Source organism: Melanerpes formicivorus, unplaced genomic scaffold, assembly GCF_026170545.1.
Source record: "Melanerpes formicivorus ecotype bairdi unplaced genomic scaffold, bMelFor1.0.p_v2 SCAF_3, whole genome shotgun sequence".
Classification (NCBI taxonomy): domain Eukaryota; kingdom Metazoa; phylum Chordata; class Aves; order Piciformes; family Picidae; genus Melanerpes; species Melanerpes formicivorus.
This window is the reverse complement of record NW_027142355.1, coordinates 3,355,597-3,382,275: the sequence shown is the minus strand read 5'-3', so window position 1 is coordinate 3,382,275 and position 26,679 is coordinate 3,355,597. Positions and strand designations below refer to the sequence as shown.

The 26,679-nt window shown below is 44.3% G+C and overlaps 1 protein-coding gene across 3 annotated transcripts; it reads right to left on the bottom strand.

Moving 5' to 3' along the window:
* Positions 1 to 1,071: 1,071 nt before the first annotated feature.
* Positions 1,072 to 23,636, bottom strand: ING3 (inhibitor of growth family member 3). Of its 3 annotated transcripts, none has more exons than XM_068165137.1 (12): positions 23,433 to 23,636; positions 23,191 to 23,262; positions 18,933 to 19,033; positions 15,539 to 15,604; positions 14,292 to 14,388; positions 11,222 to 11,293; positions 10,810 to 10,929; positions 8,602 to 8,660; positions 8,060 to 8,250; positions 3,780 to 3,972; positions 2,881 to 2,919; positions 1,072 to 1,969 (listed from the first exon to the last, which is right to left on the bottom strand). In XM_068165137.1, exons 1-12 carry the CDS (start codon positions 23,458 to 23,460, stop codon positions 1,853 to 1,855), a joined length of 1,155 nt encoding a protein of 384 aa, XP_068021238.1. In that variant the 5' UTR covers positions 23,461 to 23,636; the 3' UTR covers positions 1,072 to 1,852. The 3 variants fall into 3 exon arrangements, with proteins under 3 accessions (XP_068021238.1, XP_068021228.1, XP_068021247.1); XM_068165127.1 differs by having other exon boundaries at positions 8,602 to 8,759; positions 23,433 to 23,631; XM_068165146.1 differs by lacking the exons at positions 23,191 to 23,262; positions 23,433 to 23,636 and adding an exon at positions 19,219 to 22,528 and having other exon boundaries at positions 8,602 to 8,759.
* Between the last annotated feature and the right edge of the window lie 3,043 nt (positions 23,637 to 26,679).

Genomic DNA, 26,679 nt, shown 5'->3' with positions numbered 1-26,679 from the left:
TGGCTCATGTTTAGGTGGCTGTCAATCAGCACCCCCAGGTCCCTCTCTGTTTGGCAGCTCTCCAGCCACTAGCTCTGCATGGGGTTGCCGTGGCCAAAGTGCAGCACCCAGCACTTGGACTTGTTGAATGCCATCCCATTGGACTCTGCCCATCTGTCCAGCCAGTTGAGGTCCCTCTGCAGAGCCCTTCTACCCTCTAACTGACCAACATCTGCTCCATCTGCAATCATCGTCATCATCTTCCAGCCCAAAGCCCCACCCAGCAGTAAAGCAAAATCTTTATGCCAGAGGGACAATCTTTTTTTTCACTAGTGAAAGGAAGGAGAAAGAAGAGTAATAATCTTGGCTCTGCACAGTGCAGCATGAAAGAGCCACACAAAAACAACAAAAGGAAACGGTCAGTACAAGGAAATGTAAATACTGTTCAAAATGAGCAAGTCACTAAAAAAACAAGTTATGGTCAAGGATGTAATTTAAAGGTCAGTTTTCTGATCCTGTATTACAGCATGTATGATTAACAGATCCAACTATTTGTGGGTCTGTATTTGGGCTTCCTAACATGATCCTCCCTGGTACTCTAGAGATTCTACAGCAGGAGGTAAAATTCTTCCCTTTCCTCTCTTCTGAACTGTATGTGACTCCTACCTGAAATGTGGCAGCTGCAAGACACTTACTGTGGTTTTCTTCTGCCCTTCCTATTTCCATCCGTGTGGCAATCCTGCCTGTGGATATCTCTTGACACAGGAGGGATTCAGTAAGCAGGTGCCACTTAACATCTGGAGACAGAGATAGCAAGGCAAATGGTATTTCAGCATTTTCCTGTATAATGTATTAGTTATCCATTCACCAGAGAAATGTCCTTCTCTACAGAGATCCTTCACATGGATCATGCAAACTTCACAGAATCACCAAGGTTGGAAGAGACCTCAAAGATCATCAAGTCCAACCCATCACCACAGACTTCATGACTAAACTATACTAAACTTAACTATACTTACACTAAACTTAACTATAGTCTTCTGCTATTGTTCCAGGGACAAGCCCTTTTTTTTGACAGATGTACAGAAAACATTAGAGGAGTTGAGGTTGTTTTATTTTAACACCTAATACAATTCAGATTTAAAGGATTACTTGCACAAAAAAATAAACACATTTGGTATAAAAATTTATCATCACTTTAACACCTTTTTCTTCCTCTCATGGCCTGCACCTTCACTGGAGCAGAAACATATAAAGACTAATGGCACAAGTTTGTTTTATTCTACAGCATTTTTGTTTTTACATACTCAAGTACCCTAGAGGACAACAGCCCGCTGTATACAAGAACCATTTTTTTTTCAGCCTGCTGAATTAAGTTTCATAAAGAACCAAAGCTATAAAGGCATTTTAAAAACCATTGTCTTTTTTTTTCCCCCCCTCAGAAGCACTGACTTTTTGCACCATTTATATACATCGTGTTACATAACAGCTCTTGAGTACAGTACATGCAGCAGAATATATCTGTTCAATATAAAACATACATTTAAAATCTTGACATACTGGAATTTTTTTCAAGACTGAGTAATTGTAGAATGCCCACTGCGTAGAGAAAATGGTCTGATAGTACAAATGTCTGCATATGCTGGCCACTGGAACAATCCAAGGCTCACTGTAATAGTATCTATAGCACATCAATGTGCATAAATAATTTACTTACAATATTAAAACACAACTAGCAAAATCAATAGTTCAAGATCTTATGACTGTTATGTTAACCCTCAAGTGGTTGCAAGGAAGTGTGATGGAGATTCTTCCCACTCCCAAGTCCTCTATAAAACTTTTAGTACATAATTTGTTTTCCAGATGAAGAAACTTATTTATGTCTACTGCCTCTTCTCTTCATTGCAGCCGTACACTGGGGACAGTACCATTTCCCTTTTGGTGCTTCTGTCAGTCCAACACATCCATAGTGGAACCACTCAATAGGGCACTAAAAAAACAAAGTTGAAAATAAGGGTTTACAGCTTCACAGAATGATAGGACTTGGAAGGGACCTCTGGGGATAATCTAGTCCAACCCTTATTCCACAGCAGGTTCACCTAGAGCAGGTTGCACAGGACAGATTACAGGTGGGTTTTGAACGACTCCAGAGATGGAGACACTACCTTTCTGAGCAGCCTGCTCCTGTGCTCTACCACCCACAAAGTAAAGAATTTCCTGTGCTCAAACTGGGACCTGTTACCTCTTGTCCTGTCACTGGGCACCACTGAAAAAAGATCAGGTTGGGTTGTTTTCTTTTTAAACACCCATCACAAATACAGATCTACATAAATGAAGCATGAGTAAAAAGCAGAGTTTCTTTTCACACACAGACACAAGACAAAACAAGAAGAGAAGAGGATCCCAATCCCTAACATACACTCAATAGACTAAAGAAAGCAGTAAAAATTCTAGGAGTCACATACAACTCATGTAACAGAACAAAACAAGCATGTTGTGCTTTGAAATACTCAGTTTGACAACACTGAAGCGGCACAACAGGAATCTTATCACATTTAAACAGAAGTGAATGATATCTCAGGAAAGAAATTACTACATTCCACTGTTCTTTAAGAACTTTTTAGTTGAAGTGGGAAAGCTGATGCTAGTAATGATACAGGTAGAGGTTCCTAGAAATAAAGGGCATTTTGGAAGTGTCAAACTTTTCCAGTAAAGGGTGAAGACTTCTAAAAGAACCTGAACTGTGGGGACAGATGAGAAGGATCCTGAAGAAAGGTTCATCTCATACGCACATTACTCTAAAAAACCTCTATCTAAAGCCAGTTTAAAAGACAAGTAACTGCTGCAAGCAATGGTTACATGCACAAGCCTATCATGAACCTTTTGAACTTTGTTACTTACATCTTGGTTATCACAGCCTACCATTTCACCATAGGACACCTAGTAAATAAGAAAAAACATCCTGTATTAATAATTACATTACTAATTAAAAATCAATGTTTTAAAAGGGCTTATATTTCAAGTTTCTTCCTTTGAGGAGTTTTTCCATTAACATCATCAACAATGTTTTAATGTCTCTTTTGTTACACAATCCAAAGAAGAAATCCACAGCACATTGATTTTTATCATGCAAAAAAAAGAGGAAAGGGTATTTCTGCATATTTCAGGATAGACAAAAATGATTCAAAACCTAAATAAAACACATTGGGGCCTAAACAACACTGCTCAGTTAAAAGTCCAGGTTTTAAGATTATGTTGAAGTCTGGCATTTCCTTTAAGCACTTTATCTGAAACAGTAAAATACCTTCAAAAGAATTACAGAATTCTGTAGAGATGTGGGGGGAAAAGCCAACACTCTTAAAAGTGTTTGAAAAAAGAACAGGTATTTTTAAATACAAGTTTCTTATGTTGTCATCCAGTCCCTCAAGTTTCTGGGCGTTTTATACAAACCTTAGGTTTTGTTTCAATTGAAGGGGTTCTTAGGGTTTGGTTTTTGGGGCTTTGTGAGGCTTTTTTGTGTGGTTGGTTTGTTTTGTTGGTGTTGTGGAGTTTTTTGGCTCTGGTTTTGTTTATTTTGGTCTTTTTAAAGGAGAGTAGAAGAAACAGAGGTAAGTTACATCACTGGAGAACTCCATTGCACACTGAAGTTCATTATACGTATCACCAGTAAGAAAATGAAGCCAGATTTGAATTTCAGAAGATTGCAAAAAGAATGTTTTCAAACTAGCCATCAGCAAAGGCAGTTCAACTACAGCAAAAGAGTAGCTCTAGCTACATTTCAGGCTGGAGGACGTTCTTACCTGATTACAAATGCAGTATCGTGGCTCATTTGGATCATAGGTCCAGTCAACTTGGCTATTAGAATCAGAGTCTGGTATTACTGCTGTCTGCTGAGACAGCTCTTGTGCCAGTGCAGACGACGAAGAACACGATGACAGAGATGAAGAAGAGGAAGATGATGAGGACTGCTGACTCGAAGATTTGTTGTTGTTTCTGGGGGGGGAAACAACAAAGAAAAAGAAAAAGGCGTATCACAATTGACATTAATTTTCCTCACAGAATCACCAAGGTTGGAAGAGACCTCAAAGATCATCCAAGTGAAGGATCACAAAACGAGTACTTTGTTGGCTCTGAAATACTGCAGTATGTAGTAACTGCAAGAACAACTGCAAGAAATGAAATGGACACACTGAAAGCTCTTTAGGAAAAGGAGACAAACCTTATCAGTTCACAAGTGCAAGACATGCTATTCTAACCAATGGAATGGAATAGCTTTAAACAGACAAATGGCTTTAATGAATGGGTTTTTCTCCACAAAAAAAATACGTGGTGTAAAATCTCCAGAAAGACAATGTTACCAATAAAGCATGAATTTATATATAAATAGTGTCATATGTCATGTACAATAGATAACCATGCTTTGAAGGTGACTGATTCTACGTTCATCTCCACTCAAGCATCACACACTCCCCAGGAACAGTGGCAGAATACAAATCCTATGCTTTTGCTTATAGGTCAGATCCGACACTCAAGATACCCATAGATGAAAAAAGGCTTCTAAGACAAAATTACTAACTGACCTGTGAACATACACACAAAGATTTGTTTGAAAAAAAAACCCAACAGTAATTTAAAAGGATGGGCATTTTGAGACACTCTTTCAAGTACCAGTGTGATCGCTGCCAGAATGTGCTGTGACATTGTGTTTAACACGTTTCAAAATTTATGTAGAGATAACATTAATTCTGCTTCCAGTCCTAGATGGTCAGCCACCAGAAAGCTTTGTGATTACACAGCTGTGTGGTGCAGCAGACACACTGGAGGGAAGGGAGGCCATCCAGAGGGACCTTGACAGGATGGAGAGGTGGGCACAAGCCAACCGCATGAGGTTCAACAGGACCAAGTGCAGGGTCCTGCATCTGGGTCGAGGCAATCCCAGGCACAAATCCAGGCTGGGCAGTGACTGGCTGGAAAGTAGGCCTGAGGAGAGAGACTTGGGGGTGCTGGTGGACAAAAAGCTCAACATGAGCTCTCAGTGTGCACTTGCAGCCCGCAAAGCCAATCAGATCCTGGGCTGCATCAGGAGAAGTGTGGCTAGCAGGTCGAGGGAGGTGATCCTCCCCCTCTACTCAGCCCTGGTGAGACCCCACCTGCAGTACTGCGTCCAGTTCTGGAGCCCTATTACCAGAGGGATATGGACATGCTGGAACATGTCCAGAGAAGGGCCACGAGGATGATCAGAGGGCTAGAGCACCTCTCCTATGAGGACAGACTGAAGGAGTTGGGGCTGTTCAGTCTGGAGAGGAGAAGGCTCCGAGGTGACCTAATTGTGGCCTTCCATTATCTGAAGGGGGCCTACAGGAAGGCTGGGGAGGGACTTCTGAGGATCTCAGGTAGTGATAGGACTAGGGGGAATGGAATGAAGCTGGAGGTGGGGAGATTCAGGCTGGACATGAGGAGGAAGTTCTTCACCATGAGAGTGGTGAAACCCTGGAATGGGTTGTCCAGGGAGATGGTTGAGGCCCTGTTCCTGGAAGTGTTTAAGCCCAGGCTGGATTGAGGCTCTGGCCAGCCTGATCTAGTGTGGGGTGTCCCTGCCCATGGCAGGGTGGTTGGAACTAGATGATCCTTGTGGTCCCTTCCAACCCTGACTGATACTATGAATTCCCAGCATTTGCCATGAGATCAAATCTTCTCTCCAGAATAGTGTAAAACAAGGGAAGAAGCTAGAGTGTATCACAGATGAAGAAGCAAATAGAGACATTTATATTTGCAGACTTCAGGTTACTTATGGAACTAACTCAGAAGACACCTTGGGAAACAGCCCTTAAAAACAAAGACGTCAAGGAGGGCTGGACCTACTTTAAGAAAGAATTCTTGAAGGCACAGCAACAGGCTGTGCCAATGTGCCAGAAGATGTGCTGCCAGGGCAGACGGCCAGCCTGGATGGGCAAGGAACTTCTGAGCAAATTAAACAAAAAAAAGAGGGTGTATCATCTTTGGAAGGAAGGAGAGGTTACCCACGAAATGTTTAAGGACGTTGCTAGGTCATGCAGGAAAAAAATTAAGAGAGGCAAAAGCCCATTTAGAGCTTAGACTGGCCAGTTCTGTGAAGGACAACAAAAAATCCTTTTACAAATATATTAATGGCAAGAGGAGGGGCAAGGACAACCTCCACTCCTAACTGTACATGGAGGGGAATATTTTAACTAAAGATGAGGAAAAGGCAGAGGTACTTAACACCTCCTTTGCCTCAATTTTCAATAGCAGGATAGGTTGTCTTCCAGACAACTGGCCTCCTGAGCTGGACGATGGGAGTCAGGGAGCAGTATAGTTCCCCTGTGATCCAGGAGGAAGTAGTTAGAGACCTGCTTAGCCACTTGGATCCCCACAAGTCCATGGGACCAGATCTCCTAGGGTGCTGAGAGAGCTGGCAGATGAGCTGGCCAAGCCACTCTCCATCATTTTTCAGCAGTCCTGGCACACTGGAGAGGTCCCAGAAGACTGGAAGTTGGCCAACGTGCTGCCCATCCACAAGAAGGGCCAGAATGAGGAACCAGGGAATAAGACCTGTCAGCCTGACCTCAGTGCCAGGCAAGATTATGGAACAGGTCATCTTGAGTGCAATCACACAGCACTTAGAGGATGGCCAAGGGATCAGGCCCAGCCAGCATGGATTTAGGAAGGGCAGGTCCTGCCTGACCAACCTGATCTCCTTCTATGATCAGGTAACTGCCTGGTGGATGTAGACTACCTGGACTTCAGCAAGGCCTTTGACACTGTCCCCCACAGCAAACTCCTGACCAAGCTATCAGCCCATGGCTTGGACAAGAGCACACTGTGCTGGGTTAGGAACTGGCTGGAGGGCCAAGCCCAGAGAGTGGTGGTGAATGGTGCCACATCCAACTGGCAGCCAATGACTAGTGGTGACCCACAGGGATCACTGCTGGGCCCCTATCCTGTTCAACATCTTTATTGATGATCTGGATGAGGGGATTGAGTCCATCATCAGTAAATTTGCAGATGACACCAAGCTGGGGGCAGGTGTTGATCTGTTAGAGGGCAAGAGAGCTCTCAGAGGAACCTTGACAGGCTGGACAGATGGGCAGAGTCCAAGGGCATGAGATTTAACACATCTAAGTGCTAGGTTATGCACATTGGCCACAACAACCCCATGCAGTACTACAGGCTGGGGTCAGAGTGGCTGCAGCCAGGCAGAAAGGTACCTGGGGGTACTGACTGACAGGAGGCTGAATATGAGCCAGCAGTGGGCTCAGGTGGCCAAGAAGGCCAATGGCATCCTGGCATGCATCAGGAACAGTGTGGCCAGCAGGAGCAGGGAAGTCTTTCTGCCCCTGTACACAGCACTGGTTAGGCCATACCTTGAGTCCTGTGTCCAGTTCAGGAAAGATGTTGAGTTGCTGAAACGTGTCCAGAAAAGGGCAACAAAGTTGGGGAGGGGTTTGGAGCACAGCCCTATGAGGAGAGGCTGAGGGAGTTGGGGTTGCTTAGCCTGGAGAAGAGGAGGCTCAGGGGAGACCTTATTGCTGTCTCAAACTACCTGAAGGGAGGTTGTAGCCAGGTGGGGGCTGGTCTCTTTTCCCAGGCAACCAGCAGCAGAACAAGAGGACAGTCTTAAGCTGCACCAGGGGAGGTTTAGGCTGGATGTTAGGAAGAAGTTCTTCACAGAAGGAATGACTGACCATTGGAATGGGCTGCCCAGGGAGGTGGTGGAGTCACCATCACTGGAGGTGTTTAAGAGGGGACTGGATGAGGCACTTGGTGCCATGGTTTAGTTGATTAGATGGTACTGGGTGATAGGTTGGACTTGATGATCTTTGAGGTCTTTTCTACCTGGTTAATTGTATATAAAACTTTGGAGTGCATTTGCTTGAAGAAAAAGTGAGAGGACAAAAGAAGAAATCCCTGAAGGAAAAAAAAAAAGCCAGCAGGCAGTAAGTACCTTCTGCTTATGCCCATGCATTGATTATAAATTATTTCCAGTATGGCTGATGACCTTTAAAAGCAAGCTTAGCTGTCTTAAAAGCTAGGATTGCAGTCAACAAGTATGAAAACTTACTTGCTTTTTCTGCCACTTCGTGAGTCTGTGGTTGACGAACTTAGGGTCTGTGTTAATGTTGATGCTAGAGCTGATGATGAATATCCACTTGAATCTCTGGATAATGAAAATTCTCTTCCAAGCTGGAAATCATTATTCTTAAATGCTTCATAGCTGGCTTTTAGACTGGATGTTCGCCTTCCTTCCTTCATCTAAAAGGAATACTGTTACTATATCAGATTACATAGGAGGGTTGTCACAGAAGACATGTACCAGGACAGTAATTGGTAATTACTTGCACAGGTTCATTACTTACCTGGTTAACAAAACAATGGCAAAGTGGTAAAAAGGTACAAGAACATCAAAGCTAGAAAACAAGCTGTCCCTTAAGGCAAGTTTTACAGAATGACACTGTAGTATATAAACAAAAATGATAATATGAGAGCTGAACCACATCAGCTGGAAGTGATCATGGGAACTCAAGATTAAAAAATAGTGAAATCACTACCCTTTCTTCTTAACCAATAGTGCATGGCAGAATGACAACAATGTTCTGACATTACCTGTGCCGTGGCTTGCACTGCTTGAGCTGCTGCCATGGTAATTGCACCGGCCCCAGATCCTGAAGATAATGAGCCCAGGTTATATGATGCCAATGGTTGAGAAGAGTTTGTATTGTATGCATTGTTTGAAGAGGATGATGAATTACTGTTTCGACACCCTTGATGAACAGAACACATTTATGAAATTCAAAACTAAATTCCTTTGCATTTTAAGAAGAGTTATATATGACAACCAGTGAAAGAGTAGGAATGCTGTTTATGCATCAGAGCAGTCTGATCATATGGAAAAAGAAGTTTTAAAAGTCATTTGACACAGCCAGTATTGCACCTGAAAAGAAAAAAAGTTTGTTCCCCCACCTATCCCCATGTTCAAGGAGTCCTTCCCTGGCACAGCTTGAGACTGTGTCCTCTTGTTCTGATGCTGGTTGCCTGGGAGAAGAGACCAACCTCTGTCTGTCTACAACCTTCCTTAAGGTAGTTGTAGACAGCAATAAGGTCACCCCCAAGCCTCCTCTTCTCCAGGCTAAACAACCCCAGCTCCATCAGTCTCTCCTCCTAGGGCTTGTGTTCCAAACCCCTCACCAACTTTGTTGCCCTTCTCTGGATATGTTCCAGAAAGTCAACATCTTTCTTAAACTGAAGGGCCCAGAACTGGACACAGTACTCGAGGTGTGGCCTAAGCAGTGCAGTGTAGAGGGGCAGAATGACCTCCCTGCTCCTGCTGGCCACACTGTTCCTGATGCAGGCCAGGATGCCATTGGCCTTCCTGGCTGCCTGGGCACACTGTGCCTCATGTTCAGCCTACCATCAACCAGCACCCCCAGGACCCTCTCTGCCTGGCTGCTCTCCAGCCACTCTGACCCCAGCCTGTAGCACTGCATGGGGTTGCTGTGGCCAATGTGCAGAACCCGGCACTTGGATGTGTTCAATCTCATGCCCTTGGACTCTGTCCACCTGTCCAGCCTGTCGAAGTCCCTCTGCAGAGCCTCTCTACCCTCCAGCAGATCAACTCCTGCCCCCAGCTTGGTGTTGTCCGCAAATTTACTGATGATGGACTCAATGTCCTCATCCTGATCATCAATGAAGATGTTAAAGAGCACAGGGCCCAGCACTGATCCCTGGGGCACACCACTAGTGACTGGCCGCCAGCTGGATGTGGCACCATTCACCACCACTCTCTGGGCTCAGCCTGCCAGCCAGTTTTTAACCCATTGCAGTGTGCTCCCATCCAAGCCATGGGCTGACAGTTTGGCCAGGAGTTTGCTGTGGGGGACAGTGTCAAAGGCCTTGCTGAAGTCCAGGTATGATAGGTTGGACACGATCTTTAAGGTCTCCTCCAACCTGGTCTGTTCTATTCTATTCTATTCTACCACATTCAGCTACCAAAGAAGTGCTGTGTCTATATAAACCAAATTTCTGCTGCAATGATGCTGCCCTCTCTAACCAGGAAAAAGACTAAGAATTTGACTGTTTCTGAAGTAAACCTAGTAACAATCTTAACTCTAAAAACTACAAATCACATTTTTAATGCAAAGTAAGATTTCCATGGTCATCTACATACAGACAGCTGCTCGAACATAGTTCATTTTTTGGCCATCTCATGTGAACTTGTCTTCAAAAGCAAAATGGATGAGGGGTCCTACTTAAAGATGATGACCAGCTCTGATTACCCAAGCATAAGGTAGTTTACTTACTACAGCCTCTCACAGCATTTGACTTTCAGAAAAGAAACTATGAAGCACCCTAATTTTGAAAATGGGCAGAAAATTGTAGATGTTTTTTTATTCACTCAACTCTTTAGAAAGAGACAAAGATGAAAGGATTTCATTTGATTGTAGCTGAATGCCATGTCATAGCAATCCTTAAAAAATACCCAAAAGAGCAAAAATTCTTTTTGCAAATCATTGCACTCATTTCTTTTCCCCCAAATAATATTGTACTGATCTCTCACATTTCTACCACTGACTGCATTAATGGTATTTGTTATCTTCTCCTAGGCAGCGTAAATAAAAAGAAACAAGCGACATGCAGCTGTTACATGACAACAAAGCTGATGTACTTCATGGACAACACAGATGAGCAACAATGCCAGCAATTTCTCATGTTTCAAATGACTGAAAATCCCAGAGGAAAGAGTATCAGCCTCTGGCTTCTAGGAGCCTCTTCTTCCAATTAAAAAGTAATGATATGCAAAACAATTAAGATTACCTGGTGTATTTTCTTTAGAGGCATCTGAAGTCAGGGTAGATAGAAGAGCTTCAGATTTAAACTTCTTTTCAGGAACATGATCTGTTGTACTATGGTGAGAAGATGGATTGTGTTTCCTTTCTAAATGAAACAAATGAAAGGAACTTAGATGTAAAAAAATTTTCACCTTGAAAGTCTAATTACAACTAAACATAATGAAATAGCACTGTCAACTAATTCCTAACAGCAAAGCCTTGTTATTTAGTTCTTGCATTTATTTTGAGTAGACATTATCATTGCACTATGCCTTTTTTTCCTCTCAGTGTCTGCAGAAAAAGAAATAACATTTGAACAATTTTTCCCCTCTACTACTACTAAAGAAAAAATGAGGAAACATGAAAAGTGGACATGTTATTCAGTCTCAAATACTCACTCTCTACCGGAGTGTGAGAATGGGCATGATGGTTATTCACAGGCTGTGACGGTGTATCCAGCTCCAGAGACCCTAACAAGAAGGTAAAAAGGATAGGAAAATTTCAGACTCAGTGGTATTCTTTTGTCTTTTTTATACTAAATGAATCTTTGTAAGATTAACCAAATGACTATGCAGTTACATGTATTTTAATCTGAAGGATATTTGCTAGACTTGAAACCCTTCCTGCAGTACAACTAGGAGCTTTAATATAAAAAATTGGTGACTGCTGCTGTTGTTGAACTTGAGATGTTAAAAATCAAGGCTAATAAGAAGAACAAACAATACTGCCCTCAACATATCACTTATACAAATCAGTTGCACACAACCCAGTGACAGTCAGAGAATGCTGCACCAATACTGACTGTCTACACCAATAAGAATGGAGAAGATGACTGTAACAGGTGAAACGAGGCTGGTGAGAGGCCTTGAGCACAAGCCTTATGAGGAGAGGCTGGGGGAGCTGGGATTGTTTAGCCTGGAGAAGAGGAGGCTCAGGGGAGACCTCATTGCGGTCTACAACTACCTGAAGGGAGGTTGTAGCCACGTGGGGGTTGGTCTTTTCTCCCAGGCAACCACCACCAGATCAAGAGGACACAGCCTCAAGCTGCATCAGGGGAAGTTTAGGCTCAAGGTGAGGAGAAAGTTCTTCACCTAGAGAGTTGTTAGCCATTGGAGTGGGCTGCCCAGGGAGGTGGTGGAGTCATCATCCCTGGAGATGTTCAAGAGGGAACTGGATGTGGCACTTAGTGCCATGGTTTAGTAGTCATGAGGTCTGTGGTGACAGGTTGGACTTGATGATCTTTGAGGTCTTTTCCGACCTTATTGATTCTATGAACTTGGCACCTTGTCCCATGGAGTCTATGTTGTCACACTGAGTCAAGACACACAAGCACTAGCAATGTCTTTCAAGATGATCTAACATTCAACAGCAAAGGCTTTGGATCATTACCCAGATTTTCTTAACATTCAAAATACACAAAAAAAAATACAAAAAAAGAAGAGAAAAGGAAAAAGGCAGGAGGGAACACAAATGCAAGTCTACGTTTAACAATAAGATTTCTTGCAGTATGAAGCTAAACAATTGCAGCACAGGAGAGATTTTGATCATGCATTTCCATTGGAGCACTATAAAATGGTTTGTGCATCAATCTCTGTCAAAAAGATTTTGAATGAGCTGCAATGCCCACCAACCTAACAGTTATACAGAAGACAATTCAAGAAAAGAATTCATGTTAATTTTTCAGCATCTGTACCTTCAACATTTCTTCCTATCTTTCTCCTCCAGTACTTTCAAAAAGCACATGAGTGCATTACAAAAGTTTAATTTAAATTGTTCTACAAAAGTTTAAATAAAATTGTCCTAGAAGAGGTTTGCAACCTAAGAAAGTATTTCAGCTGGGCTAATACTCATCGCGCTATGAACAAGTCCAAAGACCGCCCTCTGGTGGAACCTCAACAAGATGTATTTACCCTGAAAGCCAAACATGTTATCAGGCCTCCCTGCTTCTCACTATTAAAAAACAAGCTAACAAACAAACCCTTAAAGGTGCCATAGTCAGTCAGTTGCACTTCTACACTAAGTTCTTGAAATTCTACCTGCCTATCTCACCATATGCATAGCTCAACTGAAGGCTGAACCTGCAGCTGGGATCCTGAACCTGAAAGCTGCAGCTGGGATCCCAACTAAACCAAACTCGGCCTTCTCTATAGTTGCTAGCTCATTAAAAACACCTACTTAGCAGTTTTCTTTTTGTGCCTGTTATTTTTAGTGGCAATTACAAAGAAATATCCAAACCCTCCAATGTTTTAGGACAAAGTCACACAAAGTTCAAAGGAAGAATATTTATGTCCAGTGTCCTCAAGTGAGTTAGGTTACTCTTCACTGTCCTTGGGTGTGGGAACAATCACTGCCTCATAACTCTATAATCACAATAGTGAAATTAACTTTGAAATTTACCATAAGCACAATTTAACTTGCTCTCTGAATGCTGATACATACTCTCAGGTGGATCCCATCTGGCCCCATAGACTTTTGAGTGTCCAGGTGGCACAGCAGGTCATTAATTACATCCTCGTGGGTTATGAGGGGATTATTCTGTTCTCCATCCCTATCTTCCAGTTTAGGAGACTGAATACCTTTGAGGATAACTGGTCTGAGTACCAAATGCCGAGGCAACAAAGGCAACCTTTTTATCAGCCTTTTCATCATCTTTGATAGCAGTATTGCCCCTTGCATCCAATAAGGGATGGAGATTTTCCTTGGCTCTCTTTTTGTTGTTAATGTATTTGTAAAAACAGTTTTTATTATCTCTTTCAGTCATGGCCAGACTGAGTTCTAGCTGGGCTTTTCTTTCTGCATGACCTGAGTAAATCCCTGTACTCCTGAGTAGCCTGCCTCTTATTCCAAAGGTGGTAAACTCTCCTCTTTTTCCAAAGTCCCAGCAAAAGCTCCCTGTTCAGCCAGGCAAGTTGTTTTCCCCACTGGTTTGTCTTACACCGGCTCCTTGCCTCTAAGAGATCCTTTCTGAAAAATGTTCAGCCCTCCAGGACCCACTTTGCCCTTCAGGACTGTCTCCCAAGGGACTCCCTCAACCAGTGACCTGAACAGGCCAAAGTCCACGCTCCAGAAGTCCATGGTAGGGGTTTTGCTGACACACATTCCCCTCCTGACTTTACCATGAGTTCAGAACACTATCCTTTCATGATCTTTAAGCCCAAGACAGACTCTGACCACCACATCACCTACCAGTCCTTCTCTGTTAGTAAACAGCAGGTCTACCAGGGCACTTTTCCTGGCAGGCCCAGGAATCAGCTGAATCAGGAAGCTGTCTTCCACACACTCCAGGAACATCCTGGACTTTTCGTCTCTGCTATGGTGCTCATCATTGACTGATGAAAACTATGTGTCTTAAAACACAATTCTGAAACGACTGGGAATAGCCCAGGCCCCTAACAGGTGTATGGTATTTTAACTTGGCAAATGGACAGCGTATCTACCATGTTCTGGAAGAAAATCATGCATACTTACGTCTCTCTAGTATTTCTGTAATTCCAGCATTATCTGCTTCAAGTTCCATTTTAAATTTAGCAAGTTCCTGGTCCAATTTTCTCAAGTGACGATCTACCTATGGTTTCAGAGACAAAGCAACAATAAACAGCACCCCTTCCGGAACATCCTTGATCACAGGCTTGCTATGTATTTCCCTTCCAGCAATTCTCTGTCAGGCAGCAGTAAGCATGCATAAAAATACACAGAAGCATAACTTCTCAGTCACCTACATTCCCCTAACTCAGCAGCAGATACCAGAGAAAAGACCAAAATAGCACCGCTGCTTCTAAGCTGCGCAGTCAATCACAGGCTACAAGAAGGCCGCATGTTGGCTCAGCGGCTAGAAGCCCTGCTCTGACTGTAGGCAATGTTTTAAGGCTTCTTTTGAGATGATAAAGATGAAGAAGAGAGGACCTGGGGGTGTTGTGAGTATAGGTATGTAAAGGGGAAGAGAAAAAAACAGTACTTGACATGCACTTTAAAAGAGGTTGGGCTGCAGTGGGGAAATTGAAAGTTTAATGAATTGCAAATTGTATGCTACTATACACATCAGTAAACTTGAGGAAAAGGGTCTCTAGACAGAAAGCATAAAGATTCCTCTGCATTTGTGTAAACTATGACAAGCTCTTGGGTACTAAAAACTGAAAAATATTTAAAAATAATAATTTTTTAACAAATTAAAAATCTGCACTTAGTATTATGGCAAGAAACACTGTGTTCCAAATGCTTCTTTCACCTGCATTCATACAGCACAATGTATCCATCTTTGGTACCCATTAGCTAACCTCTGGTTAGCTGAAGTGAAGCTAAAGCAGACAAGAAATAATCTGTTTCATGTCTCTGACATTTTAGTACAGTCTGACTTGCAGGTTCTGTTCTCTGAAATGTGTAATAAGTATACTCAGAACTCAAAACCTGCATGCTGTAAGGAAGAGTAACTTGCTTGTGGTCTCTTCTCAGAAAAATAAACAGAACAAGATCCAAGATCAACATGCATGAAAAACCTTATGATGATCCCCAAAAATTACTTCTGCATGTTTTGTACTTAAAAGACTACCCAAAGTAAACAAATTCTTAAAAGTCAATAAAATATCAGATGTTTATTTCACCAGCTAAAATATGTGCTTGTAGCTAACATAACAGTGAAGATAGCACGGTTGCAGTGGTTATCAAAACGTTTACAACTCAGGGCGTAGGTTTTGGGAATTCACTACAAGCGCACTTACCAAATCATATATTTGATTAGCCAGTTGCACTTTTTCATCCGCATCTTCCAAAGCCTTATAATAATCCTGCCATAAAGAGACATTTTTTAAAATTAGGAAGGCAACTGAATTCATTTCAGTCACTTTCAGCTATTGTTATCCATCACAAAATCAAAGTTTAAAGGACAAGTTCAAGTTAGTTTTTACAATAAAGTTTCATGGTCTTTGTGAACAACTGACTCAATTTTAGATGTAAATATGTATCAAATTATTGTTTGTGCCTTAGTAAAAGCTTTGGCAAAAATTTGGACGTTTCCTCCTACAGGTGACCTAACTGTGGGCTTCCAGTATCTGAAGGGGGCCTACAAGAAGGCTGGGGAGGGAACTTCTCAGGATATCAGGTAGTGATAGGACTAGGGGGAATGGAATGAAGCTGGAGGTGGGGAGATTCAGACTGGACATGAGGAGGAAGTTCTTCCCCATGAGAGTGGTGAAGCCCTGGAATGGGTTGTCCAGGGAGGTGGTTGAGGCCCCAGCCCTGAAGGTGTTTAAGCCCAGGCTGGATTGAGGCTCTGGCCAGCCTGATCTAGTGTGGAGTGTCCCTGCCCCTTGTGGTCCCTTCCAACCCCGACTGACACTATGATACCTAAGATTTCCACAAAAAATGCTACAAGAAGAAATTTATTATATATTACACAGTGTTAAGTTATGGACAAAAAACTTGAGATGACCCCTTGCACTTCGTATGGAACTTGAGGACCACTACAGGCCTTCAAAGTAATGCAGTACTGTGAGTGGTGGGGGGGCTTTCCAGCACTACAGAAATAATGATGCAGTTTATAGTTTAAATTGTTTGAAAATACATTTCTAGAATTTGCCTGTGTATTATAATTTGGCTGAAGTGATCCAATTGTAAAGTCTCCTTTCACTGATGAAAGCGGCATTAAAACCTTTTTAAATCATAATAAGGTGTGTTTACACTATTTTTTACTCTAAATTCACCTTTTTACTCTAAAAGGTTTCAGTGCTTCTGTATTCTCAATTTCCACTGAAGAGTGTCTTGCTTAGGCAAAAACTACTTGAAATTTTGGTTTAACTGAAGTTAAAAACATTTTTTTTCATTTACACTAGTGAAGCAAGAGCTTTAACTTCTTCTGTTTTAAAATATAGAAATCTCTTTGTATTAAGAAATAAAACCCCTTGGCAAAATAAAGGGATGAAGTAGCAAGTGTGGGAGACTACAAAAGAGTTTCTCCTGACAAAATGATGGACTACACTGATAACAATACCACCACCAATGCCTGAGTGTTGAAGGATAGAACAGCACACATTCATCTTCTGTTCTTCTCTACCTAAAGCTACATATATATAACACAGAGAAGGACACAATCACCGAAGTTCAACATGAACACAACCTGGCCAGTGTCATTAAAGATAATGAAAAGAGCTTTTGTAAGTATGTTAACAGTAAAAGAAGAGCTAGGCAGAACGTCCACCTGCCACTGGATGAAGGAGGGAACCTGGTGACCAAAGCCAAGGAAAATGCTGAGCTGCTGAACAGCTACTTTGCCTCAGTATTTGTCAATGACACCAGTTTCTCCATGAGAATTCAGCCCCTGGAACTGAAAAACAGGGATGGAGAGTAGAAAGTAGCCCCCACAATCGAGAAGGAACTGTTCAAAGACCTGTTATGCCACTTAGACATGCACAAGTCTATGGGACTAGATGGGATCTACCCAAGGGTACTTAAGGAGCTGGTGTATGTGCTCACCAAGCTGCTCACCATTCTCCATCAACAGTCCTGGCTAACCGGTGAGGTCCCACTGGAATGCAGGCTGGCAAATGTGACACCCATCTACAAGCAGGGCCAGAAGGATGATGAGGGGGACTACAAGGCCTCTGAGTCTGACCTCAGTGCCAGAAAGGGTTATGGAGCCGGTCATCCTGAGTGCCATCACACAGCACTTACAAGACAACCAGGCAATCACATTCAGTCAACAGGGGTTTACGACAGGCAGGTCCTGTCTGACTTAGCTGATCTCCTTGTACAAGAAGATGACCTGCCTAGTGGATGAGGAAGTGCCATGGACATCATCTACCTGTACTAAAGCCTTTGACATTCTCTCTCACAGCATCATCCTTCAGAAAATCAGGGCACAAAGCTTGGGTTAGCATACTGAGGTCTGAATTAAAAACTGTCTGGAGTGGTGGTGAATGGAGTTAAGTCCAGCTGGTGCCCAGTTACAAGTGGTGTCCCCCAGGGTTCAGTACTGCAGTTATTTTCTTTAGTATCTTTATCAATGATCTGCATGAGGGGATTGAATGCACCCTCAGTAACTTTGCAGATGACACCAGCTGGGTGGCTGTGTCAATCTGCTAGAGGGTAGGAAGGCTTTCCAGTGGGACCTGGACAGGTTAGACTGACGGGTCAAGGCTAACTGTATGAAGTTTACCAAGGCCAAGTGCCAGGTCCTCCACCCGGGTCACATCAACCCTATGATAAACTACAGACTTGGGGATGTGTGGTCTGAAAGCTGCAGCTTGGAGAGGAACCGGGGGGGTATTGGTTGACAGGCAGTTAAATGTAAGTCAGCTCTGTGCCCAGGTGGCCAAGAAAGCCAATGGCATCCTGGCTTGTATTAGAAACATGGAGGCCATGAAGAACAGGGAAGTGATCATCCCCCTGAACTCAGCACCGGTGAGGTCACACCTTGAGTACTGTATTCAGTTCTGGGCCCCTCACTACAAGGACATTGAGGTTCTGGAGTGTGTTCAGAGAAGGGCAAGGAGGCTGGTGAAGGGCTGGGAGCACATGGCCTACAAGGAGAGTCTGAGGGAGCCATGGTTGTTCAGTCCAGAGAAGAGGAGGCTGAGGGGAGACCTCACCACTCTCGACAACCAGAAGGGTCCAGTCATGATCCCTAAAGGTGTTCAAGCAGTGTGTGGACCTAGTGCTTAGAGATACGGCTTAAGATCGACCCTAAACTGGGCCAAGGGTTGGATTGGATGATCTTTGAGGTCTCTTCCAACCAGATGTTTTCTGTGATTCTGTGAAATGCTGAAGCCAACCTTGAAGACATTCTCTTACAGAAAGTCAGTGAACTTACACAACTTCACATCATGCAAGAAAAAACAAAGCCTGAGCTGAAAATTTAGTACCTGGCTTCCTCACCATTTCATGATCAATATGTTTAAAATGCTAGCAAATACTGGGTAAAAGTTGAGCAAAATCCTTGATCAAAGAAAACTTTAAGTCATTTTTCTCCTTTTGGGTAGAGCTCTCTCCATCTCTGTGAAAACTGAAGGGGAGTCACAGGTCTGAACACTTATGTCTCCATCAATCATGAGCTACTTTTTCCTAAGGTTATCTTCCTTTGCAAAAGAAAAATGTGACCCATTCCTGTGACATCCTTACTTTTTTGATTGATGTCATCTGTTCTTCCCTCCATTCAGGTTTGTTTTTCTTTGCATTCATAAAAAATTCATTTACCCTCTGCTCAAGCTGATCCATTGCATCTGTAGCACAGGAAAAAAGATAAATGTTACCTTCTCATGTATGAAAACATCTATTATGAAATAAGATGTGTGGTTTTTTTCTTAAACACAGTTGACAGGACTGAGGTGCAAACTCTTAGAGAGAAAAGAGAACAAAAAACCCCAAAACAACCAAGTGACAGTGGACAGAGGAGGGAAATACTTACCTTAATTTCCAAGAAGCAGAATTGCATTCTGGTAGGATTCTCATCAAGGTTCTTGTGCTCTCCAGCATGGGACAGGCAGGACTCCAATTTCTAAAGGTTTTTTATCCCTAAGAGCAGTGGTAGTGACTTAAAGCATGGACCCAAACGCCTCACCCAGGGCTCTAGACTGCTGACTTTGGAACATTCTAGCCAGTTACAAACTGAGCAGGAAACAAAATGCTCTCCTAAGAGAAACAGTCAAATACAAAACCAAATAATTGGAAAAATTAGTGCCTCAAAAAGCTGAGCAACTGAAGAGTAAAGTCACCACCTTTATGTCAAGGCCAACTCCATTGTATGTTGGGAAGAGTGAAGGCAAATTGAAAACACCGGAAGCTGTACTCCCCACCCTCACAGGCTAGCACTGACCATTAAAGGAACTGATGAAATACTATTTGAGCAGGATTCTCACTTACATGAAGTTGAAAAATATTTAAGGGAAAAAAATGAAGCCATCAATTCTCTGACATTAGCTAGCATAAGAGAGAAAAATGTCAAACGTGTTACTTGTTTCAGGAACAGGGATTGCTCCTCCTTTCCCTCACTTTTCTTAAAACAAAAAATAAAATGCTGAGTTTGCGATTTCAACAGCTGGACAGTTGTGCATGCAACAGCTTGCATATCTCCAGAAACATGCAGCTGACTCACTCAGGCTGGATTTGACAGCCTTGCTAGTCTTAGCACTCTTGGCAGTTACATCCACATAGCAGTTCCAGAAACCACCAGTGAAACTGGATCACATGACAGCACCCACCTCTCACCACAAAAAAAAAAACCCCAACTAATTAACTACTTTAAAAAAATCTCATGAATCCCCAAGTAAGACTAACTCTACAAATACAATGGAGCCCAAAGGGTCAAAGCTTTTCTCACTCTGTGAAAACTCACAACTGCAACTAATTGTTCACATAAAAAATCACTCACACTACATGACCAAAACCATTCATTGATTTTCCCTACACTAGGAATATCCAGCATCAAAACAAATGGGAACTTAATAAATGACTGGAAAGGGTGCAATTAATCCTAAGCCAGAGCATCTGTGACACTGGCTCCTATCAGCTTTATTTAGATTCAAAGTAGTCAAACAGTTCTGGCATAGGACAGGGTAAAGGTGGGACAATCTGCAGGGTAAGTATTTTCCACATGCACTGCATTATTCAGAAAAGGTTAAGAAGCCTGAGCAGCAAGCAAGCAGCAGACACTTTATAGAGAGGCTGAAAAAAGCTTTGTTCTTAGACCAAATGACCATAATTCACCTCATAAATCCAACAGACAAAACATTCTAACTCCTGTTCCCAGAGTGCAAACAGCTAGGTGATAATTATTCTAATGGCACCATAAACATGAAAAGGGGGGAAAAAACCCACACCTTTCTGTTTTATTTGGGACACGTATCAATCTGTGTGAAACCACCTAACAGCAAACTTTCACATAAACTTGGTCTCTCCTGAAAGGGTGGACTTGGCACAGTGGAACGCAGGTCAGCCCTATTAAACTATATGAAAAGCTCGCTCTGGCACACTCGCGTTCCTTCACCTTTTCTCCCCCTCTACCTATTTAATCCAACTGTGATACTACATTCTGAGGTAATAATTTCTTAGAGAAGATTTCCCAAGAGACTTGCCAGAAATTTAAGAGTCCTTTCTAGAACTTGACATTTTACCGTGGAGACCAGATAATCCATGATATGAACTTAAAATAGACAAGCACATTTTATGCCCCACACAGAGCTTCATTAAAGGCTGTGTCAAATAACAACTCAGATGGTCTTCACTTTTCCCACAGCAGCCTTATCAGGATTCACAATAGGCACAACTAGCTTATCACTTCTTCCAACAGCAAACAGAAGCACCTGCCCCATCGGAAGTGCATGTGGTACAAAAAGGAAAGAATATTAAGCCAACACCAACTCTAAAACATAGCAGCACAACTATCCCTGAATAGCAACTTGTGTAGGCTTCTGGGACAGTATCACTGATCAAAATAGTGTTTTCAAGTACTTTAGAGACCCTGAAACTTCACAGCAAATCACTATATCCAAGCATGAGAACAACCTCCAGGTCTGCATGCAGCATTCAGCAGGCAAGCCTAGCGACTAACGTGAAAAAGATGCTTGCCTAGAAGTTTTGTAAATGTCTTTGGATGCTTTGTCACTCATAGTGCAAGAGCTACAGAAGTACCAAGGTCCAAGAGAATTTTTCTCTGGGGCGAATGTTGGCCTTAGTATCCAATATTCGTTGTCATTTGTTACTTCCAGGAATACAATATGGAGTGTGGTTTGTCACTCCCAGTTAAAGAGGAAATGACACTACTTGCAACCTTTGAGGCACCAGTTGGCCCAGTTCTAAAACACACTTGAAAACCTGATAGCTGCTTTGCCTTCCTACTGAAGCAAAATTTGTCAGTTTCATCAGAACTACCTAAGTCAGTTTGCTGCTCACTCCCTCTTCTGGTGCTCCCCTAGTGATAATTAATTCAGAGGCATTATCTCCTATGAGGAGCCACTGCTCCGTTCCCACAACTTTAAGCACTGAAACTAACTCAAGGCAGCACTTGGCTGTGCCATACACACACACAAAATCTTAGATAGTTTAATATTTGTCAATAAAGCCTGTTAAACAGATCTGTTGTGTCCAACCAAGTAAATATCTAAGGAAAAGGCTGAGATGGCACTTTAAAATATTACAGGTTAAACTAATTCTCCCAAGAACCGTGCTCCCACACAGCGCTGCATTTTGGATTCCTGGACACCATTTATTTATTCCAAGCTTTGCTCTTCCTCTCCTTCTTTACAAAAGTCAAACCCTTCCAGATTCCTCTCAACTTCCGTGTAATAATAGTATTCCATCTAAAATGACCTTTGCATCACAGTTGAAGTGTTGGTACCACTTAACACGTAAAGTCCCAGATGAATTTGGGTTGGAAAAGACAAGAAGGCAGCACATCCTGAAATAAGCATTAGGCAGCATACTGCATCAGGATATAAGCAGAGATACACCAAGTGAACTACAAGTAAACCCAAAGCAGACTGTATTTGGTTACTTCTCAGCTAGGGCACAAGAAGCTATGTGAAAAGCACCTTCACAGATGCTATTTATGAGAGGAGCTGGCTGTGACGTTTCAGAGACAGCATGCTGTTGCCTGCTGAAGGAGTGGGACATAACTCACGTTCCAAACCACCATCACTGCTCTTAGGGATCAAAAATCTAAAGACTTTGGGACGTGCCACCGAAAATGCCCTTGGGAGCAGCACAAGCCCAGGAGTGAAAATCCCTTAAGAACCAACTCCTTTAGGAACCTACTTGTGCCGTCTCTACTGCGGGCCACGGATCGGGGCCGAGGCAGACCCAGGCCGAGCGCGCGACTCGGAAGAGCCACAGCTCTGCGCCGCTCGCTGACAACGCGCCAGGCAAGCGCGCCGCGCTCCGCCCCTTGCTGCGTCCCGGCGGTTCCCTGTGCGGCGCCGGGCCTCCGCAGCGCCGCCTCCCGCAGCCGCACCAGCTCCCGCCGCCTGCACCGCTGCCCCGCAGGAGACGACGCCAGGCACCCGCTGCCGACCAGACGCGCCCAACCCTAAGGCACGGCCCAGCCCGCACCAGAGCTGCGCTGCCGGAGAGCCGGGGCGCAGGGTGGGGAAGGGTTGCGAACGCCGTGGGGTCGGCGGCGGGGAGCGAAGCAGAGCTGCCCGCACAGGTCGGAGCTCCTCGGCGACGGCGCCGCTTCACCCCCCTCCTTCTCCCCTCTGCCTTCCCCTTCCCTCTCTCCACACCGCGGGCAGGCAGGCGCCCTGCAGCGGGACACGGCAGTGAAGCCGGTGCCCGCGGCTGCCCCCCGCTGGCGGGGTGGGGCGAGGCGGGCGGGCGCTGGGGCGCGGGGAGGGGAGGGGGCGGGCGGGGGCGGGCAGAGGCGGAGAGGGCGGGACTCACGTACTCTGCACCTGCAGGTCCATCTCGCGCATCTCGGTGAACCTGTCGCGCAGATCCATGGGAAGCTGCTCGATCACTGTGGGCACACGGAGGGGCGGGGGCGCGGGGAGAAAAGGGAGGGAGGGAGGAAGTCAGCCACTCGCCGCCGTGGGGGAGGGGGGCGCCGCCTCTTCGCCGCGGCTCCCCTCGGCTCCCCTTCACCGGCCGTGCCCGGCCGCCCGGCACCCCCGTCCCGCACACACTCACTCTCCAGATAGTCCTCCAGATACAGCATGGCGGCGGCCGGGCCAGCGCCAAGGGGCTTCTCGCTAACGGGGACTCGTCCCTTCCAATATGGCGCCGCCGCCAACAACACCAGCAGCTCGACTCAGCGAAAACAACATTGGCGGCTGACGGCGCTCGCTCCGGCCGCGGCGCAATTGGTTCCCCGCGCTGCTGACGCAGCCCGCGCCTGGCGCTCTCCCCCTCAGCTTCACGGGAAACGTAGTCTACACGCGGGGAGGCGGCGGGAAACTACGTGTGCCGCCATGCACTGCGGCGCCTGCGAAGTCCCGCTGCGGCTGAGGGGCCGGCAGGGCGCCCGGAAGGCTCTGTTCCGCCCCTCCCACCCGTTGTTTCGGCCAGTCCCGGGTCCTGGGGGATATCCCCGCCTAGTCGGCCCGTAGCCTTTTCTTAGGTGTGTGCCAGCCCTCGGTTTGCCCCGTAAATTTCGGGCGTGCGGCTGCCGGCGACGCTTCGGGACCAGAGCTCCTCGCTGCAAATGTAGCGAAGGGAACGGAAAACCTGCAGCTCTTCCTGATCACGCTCTGTGCTTCTGTTTATCCGGTTTTTAAATGCTCACAACCGGTAATAGCGCATAAAAAGCATAAGAAATGACAAAACGAGTTACATTAATGTAATGTCGTCTCATGAGTGACCAAAGGCAAGAAGAGCTGCTTTGTTCGGCATTAAATCGGTACCGCGGGGAGTAACAACCTTGCGAGCAGGTGACGGTGTAAACTTCCGTGGGCTTCGGAACTGCTGTTCAGAGTAGGGAAAATAATTAGTAGATAACAGTGATAGCAGTCCAGTTACAATACTTATTGGAGTGTTTTAAAGCGTTCAGGGCTGAAGTTTTTCATGCAGTTTCAATCCCTCAAAAACTTAATTTTCTCACTGTTGTATCACTTGTCTACTATTCTCTCCTGAAGGGAGGTTGTAGCCAGGTGGAGGCTGGTCTCTTCTCCCAGGCAACCAGCACCAGAACAAGAGGACACAGTCTGAAGCTGTGCCAGGGGAGGTTCAGACTGGATGTTAGGAAGAAGTTGTTCATAGAAAGAGTGATTGCCCATTGGAATGGGCTGCCCAGGGAGGTGGTGGAGTCACCATCACTGGAGGTGTTCAAGAGGGGACTGGATGCGGCACTTGGTGCCATGGTTTAGTAGTCATGAGGTGTTGGGTCACAGGTTGGACTTGATGATTTTGAGGTATTTTACAACCTTATTCATTCTATGATTCTATGATTATTCCTCATGGAGATCACTCTTTCATATACAATTTCTGATACAGTGGTGTGGGAATTAGAGTTTCTTTAAGTTTTGTGTGACAAATTTCTTTGCCCCATTTTGTTATGAAGAAGACAAGATTGACCATTCCTGGGAAGGTAAATGCCTGCACTTTGATTGAAGTGATGCAGCAGGATAATTTAGTCCATGCAAAAAAGCACATAAAAATCATATTAATTATGAGAAAAGGTATGTAAATTTAGGGAAATCTGAATTGATGGGGTCATTTTATGCTTGTTAGTGCCTTTGCTGGTTTTGAAAGAAAGTTTTGTCCTACACATGTTTGGAAGCACATTTAATGCAGCAGAAATTTAAGAGAGCAATATTGTACACGAATACTGTACAAAGTCTCCACTGTTAGAACTACAACTCATGCACAGTCATAGAGTAAGTTCTTACCTTTTGCTTTCTGACCAAAATCTCAGGACAACCAGGACATTGAGACCTTGTGACGTCTATGCTCCAATTTTTGTGCCTGAGTTTGCCACATTCTCATTGTTGCAAGGTTGGGAATTGCCAGCAAAATCTAGTTCTGGTGCCAGTGGCTGGGGTTGGAGTGGCTGGAGAGCTGCCAAACAGAAAGGGACCTCGTGGTGCTGATTGACAGCTGTCTAAATTTGAGCTAGCAGTGTGCCCAGGTGGCCAAGAAGGCCAATGGCATCCTGGCCTGTATCGAGAATAGTGCAACCCTCAGGAGCAGGGAAGTCATTGTGCCCCTGTACTCTGCACTGGTTAGGCCACACCTTGAGTCCTGTGTCCAGTTCTGGGCCCCTCAGTTTAAGAAGGACATTGAGACTCTTGAATGTGTCCAGAGAAGGGCAACGAGGTTGGGGAGAGGCCTTGAGCACAAGCCCTATGAGGAGAGGCTGAGGGAGCTGGGATTGTTTATCCTGGAGAAGAGGAGGCTCAGGGGAGACCTCATTGCTCTCTACAACTACCTGAAGGGTGGCTGTAGCCAGGAGGGGGTTGGTCTCTTCTCTCAGGCAACCAGCACCAGAACAAGAGGGCACAGTCTCAAGCTGTGCCAGGGGAGGTTCAGACTGGGTGTTAGGAAGAAGTTCTTCATGGAGAGAGTGATTGCCCATTGGACTGTGCTGCCCAGAGAGGTGGTGGAGTCACCATCCCTGCGGGGGTTCAAGAGGGGATTGGATGTGGCACTTGGTGCCATAGTCTAGTCATGAGGTCTGTGGTGATGGATTGGACTTGATGATCTTTGAGGTCTCTTCCAACCTTGGTGATACTGTGATACTGTTGTGGAGCCTGGATCAAGCAAATAAAGAAGCACAGCTCTTGAGGCTGTCTCAGTCATTCCCTTTAGTAACAGCTTATTCATTATCTATGTTACTGCAGAGGGAAAATGAAACTCAGGCATACCAACAGAATGCCAACAGACAAAGTATTAGTGGGACTGGCTGATCCTCTTCATGTTTCATGGTTTGTTGGATCTTGAGAGGCTCTTACAAAAACAGGAACCAGCTTAAAAAATTGTTTATTACATTGCTTACAGCAGGGGGGATGGGAGGAGTTCATGTAGTACAATACAAACAAAAGTACAGTTTAGCTTTGTTCAGTATTATTGAAAAGCAAACAGAAACTTATTTATATACCTGTAGGCTATAGTATTTTTTTTTTCAGACAGGTGGAGAAACTGACATTTTCATTCAGCCAATGTTAATTCACATTGTATAGTCACTGGCACACCAATTTACTAAGACATACTGATGGAACTGAGGTTAAACCGACATTGAAGGAGTGATTATCCACTCTGACCATGAAAAAGGATCTGTTTTTACAATGGAAAACTTCCTGTTGTGTATAAATGTAAAGAATTTACTCTATTGATTAACCCACCATTTAGAACAGCCTAATTAGAACAGCTTCTGATAAGGAAACATGGATTAATGGTGGTGTTTATTGGGATGCAAACACAGAGGAAAAGAACTAAGTAC